Source organism: Carassius auratus, unplaced genomic scaffold (genome assembly GCF_003368295.1).
Source record: "Carassius auratus strain Wakin unplaced genomic scaffold, ASM336829v1 scaf_tig00000254, whole genome shotgun sequence".
Classification (NCBI taxonomy): Eukaryota; Metazoa; Chordata; class Actinopteri; order Cypriniformes; family Cyprinidae; genus Carassius; species Carassius auratus.
This window is the reverse complement of record NW_020523286.1, coordinates 308833-328470: the sequence shown is the minus strand read 5'-3', so window position 1 is coordinate 328470 and position 19638 is coordinate 308833. Positions and strand designations below refer to the sequence as shown.

General features: G+C 36.6%; 1 protein-coding gene across 6 annotated transcripts in view; it reads right to left on the bottom strand.

Annotated features, from left to right (window-relative positions):
• Positions 1-19638, bottom strand: part of LOC113068851 (voltage-gated potassium channel subunit beta-2) — a 58909-nt gene that overhangs the window by 16429 nt on the left and 22842 nt on the right. For 4 of the 6 annotated variants that reach the window (XM_026241717.1, XM_026241718.1, XM_026241715.1 and 1 more), the window contains 3 exons: positions 983-1026; positions 818-855; positions 379-458 (listed from right to left, as the gene is read on the bottom strand). In XM_026241717.1, the coding sequence (XP_026097502.1) occupies positions 379-458; positions 818-855; positions 983-1026 (162 nt within the window). Of the gene's footprint in view, positions 1-378; positions 459-817; positions 856-982; positions 1027-11742; positions 12320-19638 lie in introns of those variants that run through there. The other 2 variants (XM_026241719.1, XM_026241714.1) reach the window with 1 other exon arrangement.

Below are 19638 nucleotides of genomic sequence, written 5' to 3'. Positions count from 1 at the left end.
TATATATATATATATATATATATATATATATATATATATATATATATATATGTCAATTTTGTTCTTCAACTTTAACATTTCGTTTCAACAATCTTGACTATTGTGTCACATCTTTGCTAAGCAACACAAACCTTGTTGCAAAAGCTACAGTACAGTAAAAACATTTTATAGACTTTTTAATAGCAAACATTGATTTGGGATTGAAAGCATTTTTAGAACTATCAGATCTGTGAGAAGTCTAAACAGTTCTATAAAAGACAATAATGTTGCTAAAATACTTTACTAATCTCCTCATATATATATACTGTAAGTGTAAAGCCCTATCGCTCATGATGAGCAGCAGCAATGAATGATGGGAAATCAGTAAAGAGTACTCACTTCCCTGCTGCATACACCTCGGCTGTGTCAAACAGATTGATACCGTTCTCATACGCCAGCGTCAACAGCTGCTCAGCTACCTGAGAGAAGACAGAGACAGAAGAGAGATGGAGAGAAAACGGACAGCTGAGAGGGCATTATAGCTTTATGTTGTCTTCAGCAGTACAAACCTCAAATGACATGGTTGTTATTATCTGTACGGCATTTTGTGCTGCTATTTAGTAATTGTACAGTAGAGGTTGATTAAAGCTACACCTAAAGGGAAAGTTCACCAGAATTGTCATTTTGTGGTGAACTATTCCTTTAAAAGCATAGTGCTCTCAAGTTATATTTATTCAGGTTTTTATGCTTTGCTGCAAAAGCATGCTAGCATGCTAAATGCTATTGCCCAGTAACGTGTGAATTAACAATCAAGAGTAACAACCAATGAAAACTCTACCTCATCTGTTATTTGACCACCAAACGTCACCCATGTGCCTGAAGAGAGAATGCATAAGGTAATGTCAGAGCGACACATGCAATATTATATACTGTAGCAATTAATCTTAATCTAAATTTCTGATATTAATAAGAGACAACAAATAGCATAGCATCTTTTACTCACCCAGCCCTAGACATGATACCCGTAAGCCAGATTTCCCAAGGTTCCTAAAAAAAATAACAAAATAATAAAATTAAATGCAATCATAAATGCCAATCAATGATAACATGTTTCAATGTAATGCATAAATAAATGTACTGTGATGCATAAATACATAATCTAATGTGTCAAACTGGTCTAAAGATGTATATTGTATTTGTGCCCTGTGGTCAGCAGCATATTTATGAATAAATCTGAACTCGTTGTGTTTTCATTATGTGTAACGTGGGCCATAGGCTACATATGTACTGTAGCAGTCTTTGTTTGTAACTCCCACACACACACACACACACACACACACACACAGAGTGAGAGAGAATGTAATCCAGCCTGGATACAGCACTACAGTACCTTCAGCCCAATGAACCAATCAGAAGACCACCTGGGTCTTTTGTTCGATATCTTTTGAGTTTGCAAAGAGCCAAAGATACAGTGATGAGAAATTACTATAAGACCACACAGTCAAGGACACAGACTGCCTTCATAATTACAGCTATTCAGTGAGCTTTTGATTCTTATTTGAAGGATGAGAGGCAATTTATGACTGGCACAAACAAAGATGTTGCTTTAAAAGACCTTTTATGGTTTCCAAATAAAAAATGAAGTTTTAACCTTTTAGAAGAGAACAGCAACGCTTATGAAAAGGTACAAGATTTCTCAGAAGAAACCAATAAAGAGTCATAAATTTATCCTTGAGAGACATTGCTACTGTACCATATCCTCCAGGCAAGTTATTCACCCTGTTTTCATCACACACTGACAAGATTGAATTTACATGTTTCAATAAACAGAATTGGTTTGCATAACTTCACCGTAAACAAATTAAGCTATTTTGAAGAGACAAAATTAAGCAGTGATTTCATATTTTATATATATATATATATATATATATATATATATATATATATATATATATATATATATATATATATATATATATATATATATATATATATATTTAGTGTCACATCATTGAATTGTAAGATCCCAGATGCACATACTGTATATCTGCATCTGCAAGTTGTCTGTTAAATAGCATTTCATCTGGAAAGCATCTGTTGTTTACAAACACCTGACAATTTTTTTTTAATAATGAGTTTTACATACATTCAAACATCAAATATCTTAAAAGACATTTTCTACATTTCTACATAATGTTTGACAGGAAACATCCCAGAGATGCATTGCAGATAAACAAACACTCTAAAAAAATAGATCTTCCAGATGTAAACGCACATCAAATAAATGTCTCTGAGACTTATATGTGCTATCAGGGATAGTGCTAGCAAGCAAATGAACTGTTAGTGTACAATAGCACATATTAGCATGCTAAATTATAAGTCTGCTCCTTAAATCATATTCCTATGTCCCCATCCTCACATTAAGCAAAAGCTTCACTCTTCACCACAATCATAACCCAATGTGATTTAAATGGTGAAGGACATCAGGAATTTTTAAATGCTGTCACTTTAAGAGTGTGTGTATTTAACCATTCAACTTAAATACTCCTGTTCTCTATGAGCACCCTCTTCATATTTACACACCTCTCTGACAGCGCTCAGAAACAGACAGCGCGTACATTTAGGGAAATAAGTTGTCTTTAGCTGCTGATTGCATTTTAATGGCATAAAATGACTTGTTTTTAAACCACAATGCTCGTATCCATTAACATGTAGCACAGCAGTGTTACATAGGCTTGTAACCACGATAGAAACCACTGTAACTTAGTTGCTTAATGCTGGGTAATTTTTTTCTACCCAACTGCTGGGTTGAGCCTTTCTCCAAAAATCAACCCAGCTGCAGAGTTACAGTCAGAGAACAGGCTTTTTGAGTCTACTAGAGGAGAGAGCAATTCTCAGTGCATTCTCTGGTGCACTTCTTCAGCTAAATAAAAGTTTGTGTACATTTGATTTTTTTTTTTTAAGGTATTGTAAACTGTATTATTTTAGGGCAGGTTATGGAGTTAGTCATGCCATCCTTCAGCTACGAGTGCAACACAAGGCTACGGTCTGAAGTTCACACTTCCTCCAGGGAACAGCAGCCCTTCACTGGCTTAGAATTCAGTGACACACCGGCACGCAAATTAGCACTATTTCGGTAAAATCTGATTACAGAGAATGGTTGAATACACTTAAATTAAAATGCTACTTTTAAATGTTGCATGTATATTTCTAAAATGCTTGTTAAATGTATACAAATTATGCTGTATTCACCCAAATAAATTACATTTGTCTTGTATCTTATCTATGTGTTCTTCCTTAATAATAAATGTTCATCTTTCAATTATTGGTGTTGACTCTAGTAATTTTGTGTGTGATTATTCATTTCCAGTCCATTTTAAGTCAGCAATATAATATTTTTTTAACAATATGCTAGATGACTTAAAAAAAAACAAGCATGTTAGGTAAAAACATTAAACCCAACCAGCTAGGTCAAAATAACCCAGCATGTGTTCGGTCCAATATTTACTCAGTGCTGGGTTGCCAAATAACCCAAATTTGGTTGTTTTTAACCCAGCATATTTTTGTGAGCACTTGAAACAGTAGTGGAACAGGCTTGTATAGTTTTACAATGAATTAAAACATAATCAATAATGTACAGTACATAATGTCTTGAAATATATAACCAGAATGCACTTATATGCACTTGCTCTTGAGTGTAGATTCTCAATAAAGGCCTGTAGTCATTGTATGTACAGTGTACAGGCTGTCATCAATGTGTCACTTCCAAATGGCTTTTAACAGAACATCAGCGGAGAACTTATCAACTCAAATCAAATTATCAGGTCCTGAAAACCAGTGATGAATTTTTAACTGGTTGGATGGAGATAGAGTTACAGGATGGGCGATCCATTGACCAGCCTGTGAAGGTGAAGTGGCCACCTGCTGATGGGGCTCAAACTGATGCACAAAGCCTGTACATGATATTTCCATCTACACAGGCTCCTCTCTGGCAGTACAGTGGTGTAGTGCTGAAGACAACTGTGGCTGCAACCAGAGAACAGAGAAAGACAGTCAAGCATGTCTTTAGCCCTCCTTAATTATGGAATGCAGCAAACTGTAGAACATAATCATTGGAGAGAACGTTCCCTTTAGTGGCTACATTTACATTTATTGCATTTAGCAGACACTTTTATCCAAAGTGACTTACAGTGCACTCAGGCTATAATTTTTTTTTTTTTTTTTTACCAGTATGTATAGTTAAATGACTGAAATAAAAAAATATATAATTTGGTATAATCATTTAATAGTATTCAGTGGTCTGAAGCACCATTAATTGTATAATCAAATGTATAATTTGTTCATGGTTCTTTGATGCCTGTTATTTTTCACAATGCATTTAAACAAATAAAATATTTAATAAAAATTATTATTCAGTATATATATATATATAAAACACACACACACACACACACACATTTTTATATTCAATTAATGACTTGCTTTAAATCCTAGCTATTGTATGGCAACACTGGAATTGACAGAATACAAATGCAGATGCATAAAAACTCAAGTCAAAGAATACCAAGCATACATTTCTAAAATCAAGCACATGGACAATCATTTAAAATAGAATGTGGTTGCACAAAAAACTCACTGACTTTCAATGAGACACAGTCATAGGATGCCATCGAGCCACCATTAAACTAGACTAAAATGGTGTTTGGTTTCAAAGAACTTGACTGGCCTGAAAAAAGCTCAGATCTGCTCAGGGACGGTGAAAGTGGTCTTCTTTTCCTTGAGTTCCTCTAACAAAAGTCATTAACTTTTAAACGCTCTCTCTATGATTCACTATGGGCTTTTCCTGAAATGTGAACTTCTCCCTCACAAACCTTTCCCTTATTCTGATTCTCAAAGGTGAAGTTTAATGCAATTACTAATGCTCCATCTGCTGCAGGGTGTCTGCACTCTCTGAGCTGAAGATTGCTGGACAGGGTCAATGTGACTGAACAACACAGGTGCAGCCTGGGAAATGCTAGAGTTAAGTCCCACACACCCAAAAATGGCTTTGGATGTTGATTATTTAAATAACTGCAGTTTTCATTTGAAGGATCAAACACATACTGTGTAACTAGAGTTGACTGATTCACAATCAAATTACTTTTATGACAATCAAAAACATGAATAAATGACTCTGAGCCATTTGTTTTTAGCAGCATGGCATTATAGCTATAGTTCAGCCCTTGCATCCAGATGGTTGTTGGTTCAAACCCTGGAATGCATAAATTGTAATCTATCAGCACCTTGAGAAAGACACTTACTCTAACGGCAGATTAAGTAAGTCTATTGGATGTCACAATGAATAAAAGATTGAATTACACTGAACGAGTTAAATTGAATGGATGATTCTGCTGGACAGATATGGAAACAGAGTTTGAACAGAATTACTGAATTATAGTAAATGTCTCAGTATAACTTCAGAGGGACAATGCAGACTGCATTTCATCATTTGCTGTAAAAGAATTATGGTTTATCAGCCAGAGATCTTGCTTCCTAACAGTACACGTGGAAAACCCATTACTAAAATCAATCAACATATGAAGTCTGCAATCAGTAATTCACCATGCCTTTAAACAAACCAAGCTTTCTTCATCTTCTAAGGTGAATGGCAGAGTATGGGTGTTTAAAAGTCACATTCACACTGAGAGGAGAAACTCACTCAGCATCTCCCCAGAGAGCTGCACTTGGCTGAGGCTGCATGTGTGGGAAACACTGGGCCTGCTCCACTAATCTTTGGCATTCGTTAATGGATGTCGACAGGGCCTTTACCATGGATCAAAATGGGTCTTAATGCAGCATGCTGCCTACCTACACTATCACAACGGCTGATGGAGCTACAGTAACTGGATAGTGCTGGACTGTGAGCAGACACTCTCATTGTTGCCCATTAAGGCAGTCTTGAGTGTTTATAATTAGCAACACAGATTATTTGATGACAGATTGCACAGCAAGTTCATAAGGTCAATGATATGATGCATTTTTTGTGCAGATCAAATAAAAAATTAAAAAGTACTTTAAACATACATCTCTCGACACATAGTGACTGTATATATGCACACACATTTCACAGTATGTGTGTATGTATAAACTGTTTTTGGGAGTTCGGCATTATTACTATTTATAATCACTCAAGTGCTTGGGGGGGGGGGGATATAAAAAAATAATTTAAAATGATGATTACAAATGATATACTCAAATTAATTTATAGTTTGTTAGATATGGTTACACCACAAGGCATTTTTAGAGTTTGAAAACATTTTTGGAAATCATATGAAACCAACCTGAATTTAATTTTTAAGACCTTGGTGACTTTTCCTTTGCCTTTATCACGGACACACAGTTTTATTTGTCATTTATTTGTCGTTGACCCGTACAACATGGCATGGTTTTGACTCCAGACTCTAAAACAGCCTTATGGCAGTCTCCTCTTCAGCCCTACAGCTGACCCAAACAGCAGATGTCTTCAAAAACACGTACACACACACACACGCGCACACACACACACACACATGCACACTCGTACAAGCTCATTAGCATGGCAGATGAGCAAACATCTGGGGTTTTAAAGGGGTTAAGAATAGTGATACACACGCAGTACACAACACACATTTGATCTCACACACATTAAATGTACAGTGAGCCACCAGGAATCCCTCCGAAAATGTTTTCATCATATCAAGACTGAACTTTCAAACAAGATCCACTCAGGCAAGATAAAAAGCCAGTATATTCACTGTTTCATCACTCCAGACTAAAAACAGGGCTTTAAGTGGAAGAGTAGGAAGGTATGGAACATAGTTATATAAGAAAGGCTGGGGGCACGAGTAATATGGTGAAAAGGATATGAGGGAAGTAAAAGACAAAACGTTAAGAAGGGTTAGGAAACCAGGAGGAGGATGCATCAACAAGGGTTTTGTATGCTACACATCACTAGAGAACTACAGGCACGATGTTGCCTAGAAGGCATGGGCACTTTATCAAAATGAGTAATTTTATCCCCACAGGGGCCCACTCCCCCCTGCCCAAACACTCCACATGGGGTGCCAAAATATCACATTGTGTGGATGAAAAATGGCCTGTTGGGCAAATCTATGTTAAGAAATAATGAAGTATATATCATTAAATTTAGAGGATAAAGTCACTACAGAAACAATTGCTGTACAGGATTATTGTAGGATTAAGGAATTATCAATAAACAAATTACAAAAATGCACACTCAACATAATTTTTGGTAGAGGTAAAAGTCACAATGCAACAAAAAGGTGCTCCAATGATCTCTGGCTCTCTTTTGAAAGCTGTCATTGAAACAAAGTAACTTGTGTTTACTGTGATGCCCTTCTGTATTTATCTTCTGCATAAAAAAGAAGGTCCTTCAAGACATATCTCTGAAAAAAAAAAAAAAAAAAAGTCACCTAAGTATACAAAAGTAGAGTATCTGCTAGGGCTGCACGATTAATTGCATGCGATTGTCATGCGTGTCTCTTTAGTAAAGCTAGTTCTGTGATTAGTAATATCCATCACCTGCTTTTAAATGGAGCGGCACTTAATATTCAAATCCATCATGGCACGAGCGCAAATGGCTCTTAAAGGGATTGGAAGATGAGACTCTGATTGGTTTATTGCACGTTACACCCAAAAAACACCCATTACTCATTAAGAGAATAGGGACAACCTGTTTAGACCATGACACCTGCGCCGTGCGCTTTACACTTTGCATTTAGATCATTAAAATAGGGCCCTATGAAATGTTTACACGTCATGTGAAAACTAGTACAAGTATATAAATGAATAAAAAGAGACTTAAAAGTGCTTCATTCTTTTTTTCTGAGGTAATCCAAATCTCAAATCCTCAACAACATCACATATTTTTGGGGTGAATTACGTCTTATTCCTCTCATCGTGAAGCAAACAGTAAAATAAAAAGAACTTGAAGAACAGTCTGGCTGTGTTTTCTTCTGTTATGGGCGTATTCAAGCTGCGCGCTTCAGTTTGAAACATTATAACATTAGAATCTCAAAGCGTTCAGCGCGGGGGCGTGGTCTCATTAGAAGATAATGAAGGGAGACATGAAAAACTGATATCGCGTTGTTTTCATATGGATTACTTTATCACAGAATATTTATTTTCGGCAGCACTTGTTTAGTTTAAAAGTAGACATGTCAGGCTTTCGATAGATATCTCTCTCATGTCTCTTCGTTGAGTATTCACTGAGTTACAGTTCATTTTAATGACGTGTTTGTAAATGAAAATCAGCGCAGACAGAGGCTGCAGACAGCACACCTTTTTTGTTATCTTTATTTTATAAGTGCACAAAGTTTTGTTATTATGTCTGTATACAGAAAAAAGTAGACCCTTTACAGATTCCACTGATGTATTGCTCTCATCTGTACGATAAAAACTGAAAGCGTAATAATAAAGTTCATAAGTTCTTTTCAGGGTTATCAGGAGAAAATGCCTCATAACGCATATAAGCGTTAATCGAATTCAGGGGGTTAATGAGGATATCTCTGCCATATTTCCAGGCCCAAACTGAATTTGCTGACTGTTTTTCACATCACATTTAACAAAAATATAATATAAAGTGCTAGTATTCGAGTCCCATATAACACAAGTTACGAAATTCAATGAAAAAGCTCAAAGCCTCACATAAATAACCTAAAGTGACATGGTTGGCACAGCAAATGCATTTTGATTTCGTTAACCCTATTAGTTAGACTTAGGGTAGGGTTTAGTATAGTTGGTTTGTTAATTTCAAATGTAAAAGAACTTTAACATTTTACTGACTTCTGAACTGCTATGATATAATATATTGTCAATTTGACCTGTTCTGGAGAAAAATGCACTATTTAGCTCCATTCACTGGAAATTTCACTTTGAAATTGTTGCAAAAAAACATGCTATAAGAAACACAATATCATTTAGCGAAAACGTACCTACGGGCAAAAGACGAATCTTCAAGAAAAAAATAAAAATAAATAGCACTTATAGCACCTCTTGTAAAGCAATACTGTATGTACCTGCAGCAATGTATTTCAGGTTTTGCAGAAATGTAGACTGGGTTGAAATTTTGTTATGGTGTATATCTCAAAACATCCATCAATCCAGCACTGCACACGTCCTATTTGAGAAACATCATCTTCCACTCTGGGGTCTTCCCAGTAAAGAGTGCACATTGAATTCATGGGTTTATCTTGGACAAATAAGGGTAGCTTGCATAACTGGCTGGCCAGACTGAAGCAGTCCTGCTGTTTACTGCCCAGGGAACAGCGGGAAGAAACTGCAGCCCATTTGTGTGTTTATGTAATCACCACTTCAGTTTTCTTTCTGCAGACCCCAGAGATACACACGCTTACACAATGCCTCAACACAACCCTTTTCATCATTCTCATTCTATGTCTTTTGAATTCATGTACAAAACAAGCACAGGAACTTTGATAACAGTCAAGGGATAATCTTAGCGCCCAGAAAGATACATGCCACAGAATGGGACGACAGGAACAAACCCTCCAGGTTTAATTCATAAGCTCATGACATTTCATGAGTGAGCATTCACAAATGTAAGACCACAACGGACGCAAGTCACACAAGTATAGGGTTTTTAAAGGTTCTCGCCTCAGGTGCATGTGCATACACTCATTTAATGCACATTTAATGTTGGCTCATCAGACTTGGAGAGGTTATAATGTTACCCATTCATAGTCTCTAGCTGCAAACTGCTCAGAGGAAAATTTTGATTGTGTCATAATTTCAGCAAAGACCCTTTTATGTGAACATTATACCAGATCAAATTTAAAGGGACAGTCCATCCAACAATTAAAGATTTTTCAAGTTTCCTCTCCCTCATGTCATTCCAAGCAAGTAACCTTTTTGTCTGTAAAAGACAAAAGAAGAATGTTCAAACATATTTGGACCCCATTGATGTTTATAGAATGAAGAAAAAAAAACAGAGGCATTTTTCTAAATATCTTCTATCGCTTTCCACAGTAAAAGTAAAAAGGCTCAGGATGGAAAACAAATATTCAGACAATCATAAAGTCATAGAAACCGATAGAAATTAAATAAATACATTGTAATTTGTCTAATCCCACTAGCAGATTTTGATTGTTTTTAATCAATAGAGACATAATCATGACCATTTAAATTAAAATTTCACACAAATATCATGTTAATCAAGTCCAAAAACCATCAGTATTCCAGTGGAATAAACCCAGCCTTCACGACTATGACATTTACATATTTACAGCTTTGAATTTCAAAGACTTAATTACAATGGGGGAATTAGCTTTAAGTGGCAAGACATTTGGTAGCAGTGCAGCGAGACGGAGAAGCTTTTCAGGTGTTCGGTTACACATTAGTTTAATCAGGAAGTGGAAGACACTCTACATTACCTTGCATAGCTACAAAGTACCTTTGATGTACAATTATGCATATTACAGTATGGAAAAATTAGGATGGAGTGTAGGCTTACTTTAAGGACCGAGCACACTATTATTTTATCAGTGAGCAGATAGTAAGCAGCACGGGTGTGTTACGAAAGACTGTGGGCTGTATGAACGCTGCAGTCGAAAAAGTGAGGGAGCATCCTGTGCTTCTAATAATGCTAAGCAGTGGAACATGATCACACTGTATCTCTATTTCATATAGAGAACATGCTAATGGGTTTAACAGGCACTAACAGAAATCTCCATATCTAACCTCCTCTGAACCCAGACAAGCAGAGCAATGAGTCTACACAAATTCAGTCAATTAGTCAAATGAAAGACTTGATCTTCAGCTGTTCAGATGTTAAGAGGTCGATATTAAAACTATTACTATTTATATTAGTATGTCTAAAATAAAACACCTCAAACGGAGTTCAACTGCTTTGAATGCTATAAGCGATTTTAAGCATCATATCATTATAATGTACAGCATGAAAATTTTTTTTACAATCATATTGAGATTTATTAACAATTAGCCTACATTAACAAATTACATTTAATGTTATTAATTTATTAGTGTTAGATTAAATGGTCGTTAGATGGAAATTCATTAAAATAGAAATGGGTAAATGTTAATTAAATCGAACAAACAAACATGAAATTCGAAGTATAATGGCTATAGTAATGGCTACAGAAAATTCAGCTTTACCATCACATTAATAAATTACATAATTGTTTTTATATTAGAATAGAAAGCAGTTATTTAATAATAATAATAATAATAATAATAAATATGAAATAATATTTTACAATATTACTGTTTTTACTATAACTTGGATCAAATAAATGCAGCCTTGGTGAGCATAAGATAGAGTGTTTGAACAGTATGTATAAATAACCAAATCAATTACTCATAGTTTGTAACTATATGTAATATTGTTAATTCACAAATATTTTACAGTACGCTGAATAAAATGTGCTAAAATATGCTTCTCAGATTCTACCATCTCAACATTCACAACTACTAACTGAACCACAAGAGATCAATGAACAAACTAACGAACCAGTCAACCAAATAACATTTCAGACCTTGACAACTTTAAACTGTTAAACCTGTGAACCAAACTGACCCTGCGTAACAAATCAAATCTCAAGAGTTACAATTTTCAGTCTGAGACAACTTTACTTTGCTTGAATCACGTGAACATTTGATTGCAAACAGTCTAAACTGGAACAAAAACCAAAACAGCACAGAAAGGTTAAAGTGCCACATGTTTATTTTTGGAGTTCCCCTCTCACCTACCTATATTTCATGCCAGTTCTCAAGCAGTGGTCACCCGAGGAAGGCATGCTCTGCACAGACAGCTGGCCCAGGCTGCGGGCCACCATCGCCACAGTGCGAAACTTGCTTTTTGTCCCCAAACTCGGGCTGTTGGTGTTCTGTCTGTTCAGTCGGTCCTCTGTGCTGCGGCTGACAGCTCGGTGGTCCGTGCACACAAAAGACACCTGCATGCTGACGGCGAGCCCCCGCAGACAGCTTTACCACGGCGAGGATGCTGACGCTACAAAGAGCAACTAGTCCTAAAAGCTCCCAATGCTGTTACCTCAACAACTAAAGACAAGTGTCTTCCTGCCCCGAGGACAACGAGGAGAAAGACCGTCACTTTTCTTAAAACATGAAGAAAATGTTATTAAAAAAGGTCAGAATGGATGTGGCAGCTGTCAAAAAGGTGAGCGCGACACTCTGTTTAAACACTCTGTGCAGTTATCGCTCTGAAGTGCTGCCAGAGTGTGTATCTGTCCATGTGCCGTCTGTGTGTGTGAACTGTGTGCGCGCAAGTCTCTGTGAGAGTGAATTCCTGCGCTCTGGCTCCAGGGCAGCAGCAGCCCATGAAGCGGTGAACCCTGGGCACCAATCACATCAACACACAGAACAGGGGAGAAATCCCACATCCATCCACGTCACACTGCAGCACATCAAGCGCACGCTTATCCGCTCTTCTCCACTCTCCTCTGACTGCACTGGAAGTGAACTTGCTCCTTTTTATTCCCCACTTTCTTCAGTTGCTTTATTGTTGTCCATCCAGTATTCCTAATGTTAACTGACAGTCAGTTTTCATAAACAGGCTTCTGGTTTAGATCAGCTTCCAGTAATGTTTCCCACTATGTGCTGAGCAAATGCATAAATGCTGTGTGTGAGAGAGTATATAAAACAGCATAGTATGATGAGTGCGAGCAAGCAAGAGAGAGAGAGAGAGAGTACTAGAGAGAAAGTGGGAAGGTCTAATCTCTCACTATGTTGTGTTAGATCAGCTCGTACCTGATATTCCACACTGCCTACGCATGACAGAATGTCCGAGGACAAACACAAGTCTGGTTTGAGAGTCACATGTTAAAAAGAGCTGATAAAATCACAGATGTGGCTTTTTCTTCTTTCTTTCTGTTGGTTCTATGACAAACGGTACTGTGTGGTGATGAGCAGAATTCTCACTTGAGTAGATTGACTTCAGTGCACATGACTGCTGCAGTTCTATGAGTGTGGGAGTGAAGTAGGGTCTATTATGCAGTCTGACCAGCCATTAATATTCATGACAAACATTTGAGCATGCAGAATGCAGAATGTCCGCTAGCCTTCATTTCTGATGACTCCTTGTGCAGAAGGCTTAATTTCATTCAACAAATTTTAATCTCATGAATAAGTCACATTACTGCCTAAAAGTTTATTCAAAGTTCTTCTGGATAAAGTAAGTTTCAGACAGTGATTATAATAGAGTAATGGAAGAAAAAATATGCCAATGCAAAAAATAGTATCTGAATAAATAGATGTATGGTTTGTTATGATAGGACAATATTTGGCCGAGATACGACTATTTAAAAATCTGGAATCTGAGGGTGCAAAAAATTCTAAATATTGAGAAAATCACATTTAAAATTGTCCAAATTAAGTTCTTTGCAATGCATATTACTAATCAAAAATTATGTTTTTATATATTTACAGTGGGATATTTACAAAATATCTTCATGGAACATGATATTTACTTAATATCCTAATGATGTTTGGCATGAAAGAAAAGTTGATAATTTTGACCCATACAATGTATTTTTGGCTATTGCTACAAATATACCCCAGACACTTAAAACTGGTTAAAAAAAACCTCAGTATTTGCAGAAACAGTTGCAAGTCATAGAGGAAGCCATAGATTAAAATGAAAAAATTCTCTAGTCTAAGCTAACTGCTGTGGTCCTTAGTGCGATGGTGTATGTGAATGCGCGTGAGTGTATGTCCCACAGACCGTAAACACTGAGATGAGCTGTTTTATAATCTGACACACAAATGACACATGCTATTCCTGCATCTCTAGCATATTACAGCGCCTAAAGCCACTACTGCGCATAAAGTCACTGACTGACAGGGCCACTGCCCGGTTTTTTTATGCACTTGGGATTAGAGGAACGCGTGTCATCCCACCTCTAGATGAAAGCAAGTGGACAGGCGGCTTAAGTGAACATACAGAGTTTCCTGAATGGCACTTTGACACTCGCTAGCATCAGAACAAAGACTGCCAGCAGGCTTGAGTAAAGCAGCGGTCCATTTAAATCAGACAGACAGACAGAAAAACAGGATAGTGTACTCAGGCATCTTTCATCATGCTGTATCTTGAAAAAGAAAACTGACAGGAAATCATGGCTTGAGATGAGATGAGAAATTGTGTTTATGGATATGCAAACTCCAATCCACTGGCAACCAGCTTCACCCCATCTGCCACGGGACATGATCCAGAGTCACAGGCATGCCACACGCTAACACAACACACTGAAATATTATGCAAATATTGATGGCAATGTTAACTTAAACTGACATGAAGTTGTTTGATATTTAATGTCAACTTGAAAATTCAGTTTCGCCATCATATGAATGAATTAATTTGAAAATATATTAAAATATATAACTGTTGTTTAAAATTGTAATAATATTTCCATAAAATTACATTGTTTTTTTTTTTACTGCATTCTTCATAAAATAAATGCAGCTTTGGTGACTATAAGAGTCTTTTCAAAACATAATAAAATCTTGCCAACTCCAAAATTTTGAATGGCAGTTTATATACGAGTAAACTGAGTAACCAACATTTGCACAAAATTACGCAACTTACTGTACAAGTGAATATTTTGATTGGCTTCTTCCCATAAAAACATTAAAATACAGACAACGAATAAATTAAGCACAATTTAAATTACACAATTTAATAATAAAATGTATACATATTTTCAGTTACTGTAAATATACGACAAATTATATTAAATGTCCAAAAATGTACTTAATTTTATGGACACTTTCATCAAAAGGAATAAAAACAAATGTCAAGTTCTGTCATGAAATTGGTGCAGGCTGATGGGTCTTTAAGGCAAGTTGATGGACTGCACAAGCTGGTTAATGTTGCATACACACCCAGAGAGTTTACAGCTTTACATTTAAATGACTAGTCAGCATTCCCTAGAGAAGTTCGCAGCACACTTTCAGAGTTTCTCTGAAACCCTCCACCTTCCCCAGCTCCACCTGTGTAGTTCTGCTATGGGTTATTATACTGAATATGCTACTTGTGCAGCAACAGTATGTCTTAAATACTTACAGCACCATATCGACATATGTATTGGCAGTAGCAAGTTCCCGTACTTGCTTTGCATCAGCAGCAGCAATAATTTACAACAACAGCAATAAACAGCAGCAGCAGCAGCAGCAGTTCAGCAGCATAGCAGATCTATTCTGGCAAGACCAAATACATTAGCACAATCATATCCATTACCATTCTAAAATCATCCAAGAGTTGTCCTGATAGAACTGTGTAAAAATGAACAGTACGCCACTACGGTTTTGCTGACATTGCTGGACATCTATTGAATGCTGCTGTTGTTCCCTAAAAAAAGATGCTAAGCTCTAAATTGCTCCAAGAGTGCTGCAATGTGATCCTCGTGGAAGAAAGTCCACTTATCGGACACTGTGAATAAACAAGGGGGGCAGAACAATGTACATTGTCATGGTCACAAATGTATTTGTGTCATGGTGACCCTGTGAATGGATGAACACTGAAGTTATGAGTTTACATACAGACACCAGCCCACTGCCACACTCACGATCACCTGTCAGCCTCCTGCCATTCCAACACACCATTGTAAATCAAATCCCTCACCACTGCTGCAGGTACCAGATAGTATTAGATTATATAGGTTAGTTTTAAATGTCAGTGCAGCTGGATGTGTAAGCAGTAACTGAATTATCATTAGAGAAAGGAAACCTGAGCCACAGCCCATTATTTGTCAAACGGTTGGCTTAGTGTTGCAGCAGGGGAGATGTGACCTTTCTAATGAGAGAGGTGGGCTGTGTGAGGTGTACTTGAGAAAGAGAAGGCTACCGTGCATCAGCTGTAAGCCTGGTTCTGTTTTAAATACATTTGTTTTAGTGGGGCATTTGTACTGCATAGAAAGGCCATCAGTCTGGAGGTGAAAATCATGAATCAAAACCTTCGTAGTATTACAGATAGAGAGAGAAAACATGTGGGCTGCATTGTAGGTTGCTTTGGTTAAAAGTGTTTTATAAAGTAATTAATGTAAATTATATAAATTATTATGAGGCCATAAACAAGGTTTAACAATTATAGAAGAAGAAGAATTAAATGAAAAACCAACTGAATGGTTTACTTGGAGTAAACCACTACACTTCATGACTTCACCATGAAACTTGTCAAAATTGCAACTCCATTCTTCTCTTAAAGGGAGGTGTCCTGTCATTTGGGAGTTGGGCTGGGGCCATAGGTCTCCAAAAGGCAATAATCACCCATTGTTCCTTGCTTTTGACCTCCTGGCACTTTTGACTCCAAACACCTCTACTCCATTTAAACTGTCAAGCGCTCCCTCCATTCACCTTTGATTAGAAGCCTAACTCCAGACTTGTCCACAGTCAAATAAGCTGTGGAAAATCCCCCAGAGCCGTTCAATCATCTAGCACCTCACAGCAGAGCTCAGTCTCTCCACAGTGAGCTTCACCGCAGGGCTCCAGCTCTCATCATAAGCTCCCGCAAACACCTAACAATTACCTCTCAGAGCTACAAACCACACTCATCCTCATTATATTCACAACTTCAGGGATTAAAACAGCAGTTCATCCAAAACTCAAACTTCTTCCAGTATTTACTCACGTGGTTCCAACCGAAAATATTTGAAGAATTATTCAGTTGTGGTAGATCATTATCCTTATGTACGGCTCTATGGTTTCCGCAATGCAGAAAATGCAGACAGAAACATGGAATCCTGTCATACAAATGGAATTTACTGTATAAAGCATAATGTCACAGAATTTGCCAAATTTTGGATGGGTACATAAAAAGAAGGTTAGTACACTTATGTCAAAACACAATAAACACGAAAGTAGTGTATGTGAATATTATGCCACAAAATACTATTTTACCATGAATGTCTTTGTGAATGAATGGCACAGACACGTGGTTTCATTTTCAGCCTCTGTCACCTCAATATACAGTATGTATATTGTTATATCACAGAGACTACAAACAGAATCTACTGTGACAGAAATATGTTAATAAAAATCTCAATAATACAAAATACAGTATTTCTGTGGGGAAAAAAGTTGTATATGTATTATATATACTGTATATATTAATTATTTAGAGATGCTTTAAGTTGAAATTTAACGAAACCATTAAAATGAAATCCAAAAAAGTTATGGAAAACAAAGCATCTGGTAAAAATCTAAATAAAATTGAGAAAGATGCACAGGGCCTTACAAATTTAACTTTTGTTAAACTTTTAATAAATTGCTGTTAAATTGTTTAAGTTTCAATTAATTAGCAATGACTTGATTGATAAACTTTAATTTATCCATTAAAACTAGAAAATTTTAAACAGAAAAAAAAAACAATCTAGAAAATTTAAAAGGGAAAAATAAAACTAATTTGGGGAAACAAAGTCAAATGGATTTCATAGGGCCTACATATGCTGCCATGCTAAAAAAAAAGAAAAGAAAAAAGGTCTATATATGGTCTACTACTTTTATGATGGTTTTTATGTCAAAAGCTGCAACAACAGGAAAAAACTGGAACTAACAGGTAAATAATGGAGATTTTAATTTTGGGGTGAACTGCAGATTCAAGTCTGTTAAGAGGTTCATACAGTACACAAATCCTCTATCAGCTCATTTTAAGACAGACTTTTTGAGCGCCTGAACATTAAATGTGGCAGTTAATACTTTGAATTACCCATGAGCCAAGAGTGCTCAGCCCTAAGTACAGGAGAACAGAACAAAACAAAAGAGCGCGCCAACTCATTCTGCTTGAGGCTTCTCAGCAGGACTCAAACAAGAGCTTTATCAGATCAGTGATGATGACTCAACCATACAGAAAAAAACAAAATCATATCTTCTCAGAAGATTAATTACAGTGGATTCCAGTTTTTATGAGCTCAAATGAACTTAGACATCAAATGAAATATTTATACTTTTAAAATGAACTAATGAATTTATAAAGGCATTTAAAAAAAAATATTCCCTTTAAATTGTAACCTTTAAATTTCAGCCTATTTTAGCTGAAAATGTACTCACCCTCAAGTCATCCAAAATGGGCTTGTTCTCTCCTGATTCAGACGAGACAGCTGGAGAAACTATTATGGACAGAGGACTCGTCAACGGTTCAAACTTAAAAACGTCTTCATAAATTTGTTTATTACAAACACAGTTTCTCACTTAATTGATGGAGTGGAGCCACGTGGATTATTGTGAAGTTTTCTCCACTGTTCAGACTCTCATTCTGACGGCACCCATTCAACTGCAGAGGATTCGAAGTGATGTAATGCTACATTTCTCCAAAGCTGTTTTAATGAGGAAACGAATGCATCTACATCTTGGATGACCTGAGGGTGAGTGCATTGTCAGCTAATTTTCAAGAACTGTTTCTTTAAAGTTAATAAAAAAGAAGTTAATGTATTTATTATGCATCAACTGCTCTCTTTTATCTAAAATAAAACAACCAAACCAAATGAGGGAAAACACAAAGCAGACAATCATAAAGTTGCTCCTCATGTATATTTATAACTTTGTTCTGTCAGAGCCCTGAAGGTTACTGTAAAAGACTCAACATATCCTAAAGCTCTGCAATCCTGATGACATTAAAGAGACTTAAGGCCACACACACACACATATATGAACGCACAAGACAGGCTTCTCAGAAAATGTGCCTGCCGATATAGTGCACAACTCATGCGAAATCCATAAATAAATATATTTCATGTAAGCGGTCTTTTTCACATAAGCTACATCTCATTAGACTTTAACATCCCCGCCGCTCTCTATGATGAAGCGAGTAGACTTCTAATGCGAAATCGAACTCGGTGTAGCAGAGAGCAGCTGCTTTGCCTCTCAACGTCAAACGCTGTGTGGTTAGATACTAGAGCTGTCACATGTGTTAGAGGCTCTCGTTCAGAGATTATATGTCCAACAAAACAAACAGATTTATTTGAGAAATGTTGACAGACAAGTGAAGAGAATATAAAAAAAATACCTAAATCTCATTTGATTTTTAGTAGTATTTGATGTGTGAGAGCCTGAGCAGGCAATAACACACCAGGTGGACAGCATAGCAATTACTGCATTAAAGCACTGACAGCAATTACAGCTACATATACCAGCTGCTGCAATTCAGTTGCGCTGAGCTGGTCCGCAAAGCAAGGAAAATGAAGAGTGTGATGATCAACAAATTAAAATGAACACGTTTCAGAAAACTGCAATTCCATAAGCTTTCTTTCCGCTAATAATGCACACAAAAGCGCAATCACAGCTCCAAAGGAATAAGAAGGTGCAGAGATTGTAAAACTTACATCTGTCCTGGTTCAGTAGTCTTTACACGTGGGGACATATTCAAATGGTACATGAAGAAACATGTGAAGGTAGTGATAAAACAGAGGTGCTCAATATTTTTCACTACAAGCCAAGACAATACATAAAGACCCCCTCGTAGCTGTTGTAATACAAATAAACTAAAATTCTTTTCAAATGCATTTAAAAGTTTTACACTTACTTTTTTGTGCATTTTAATTAACTAATTTAACTCAAAATAGTTTAAAGACCTATTAGTGCACACTGGAAATTTGCCTTAAGAACCACTGATGTACAGTAAAATGAATAAATGTTATT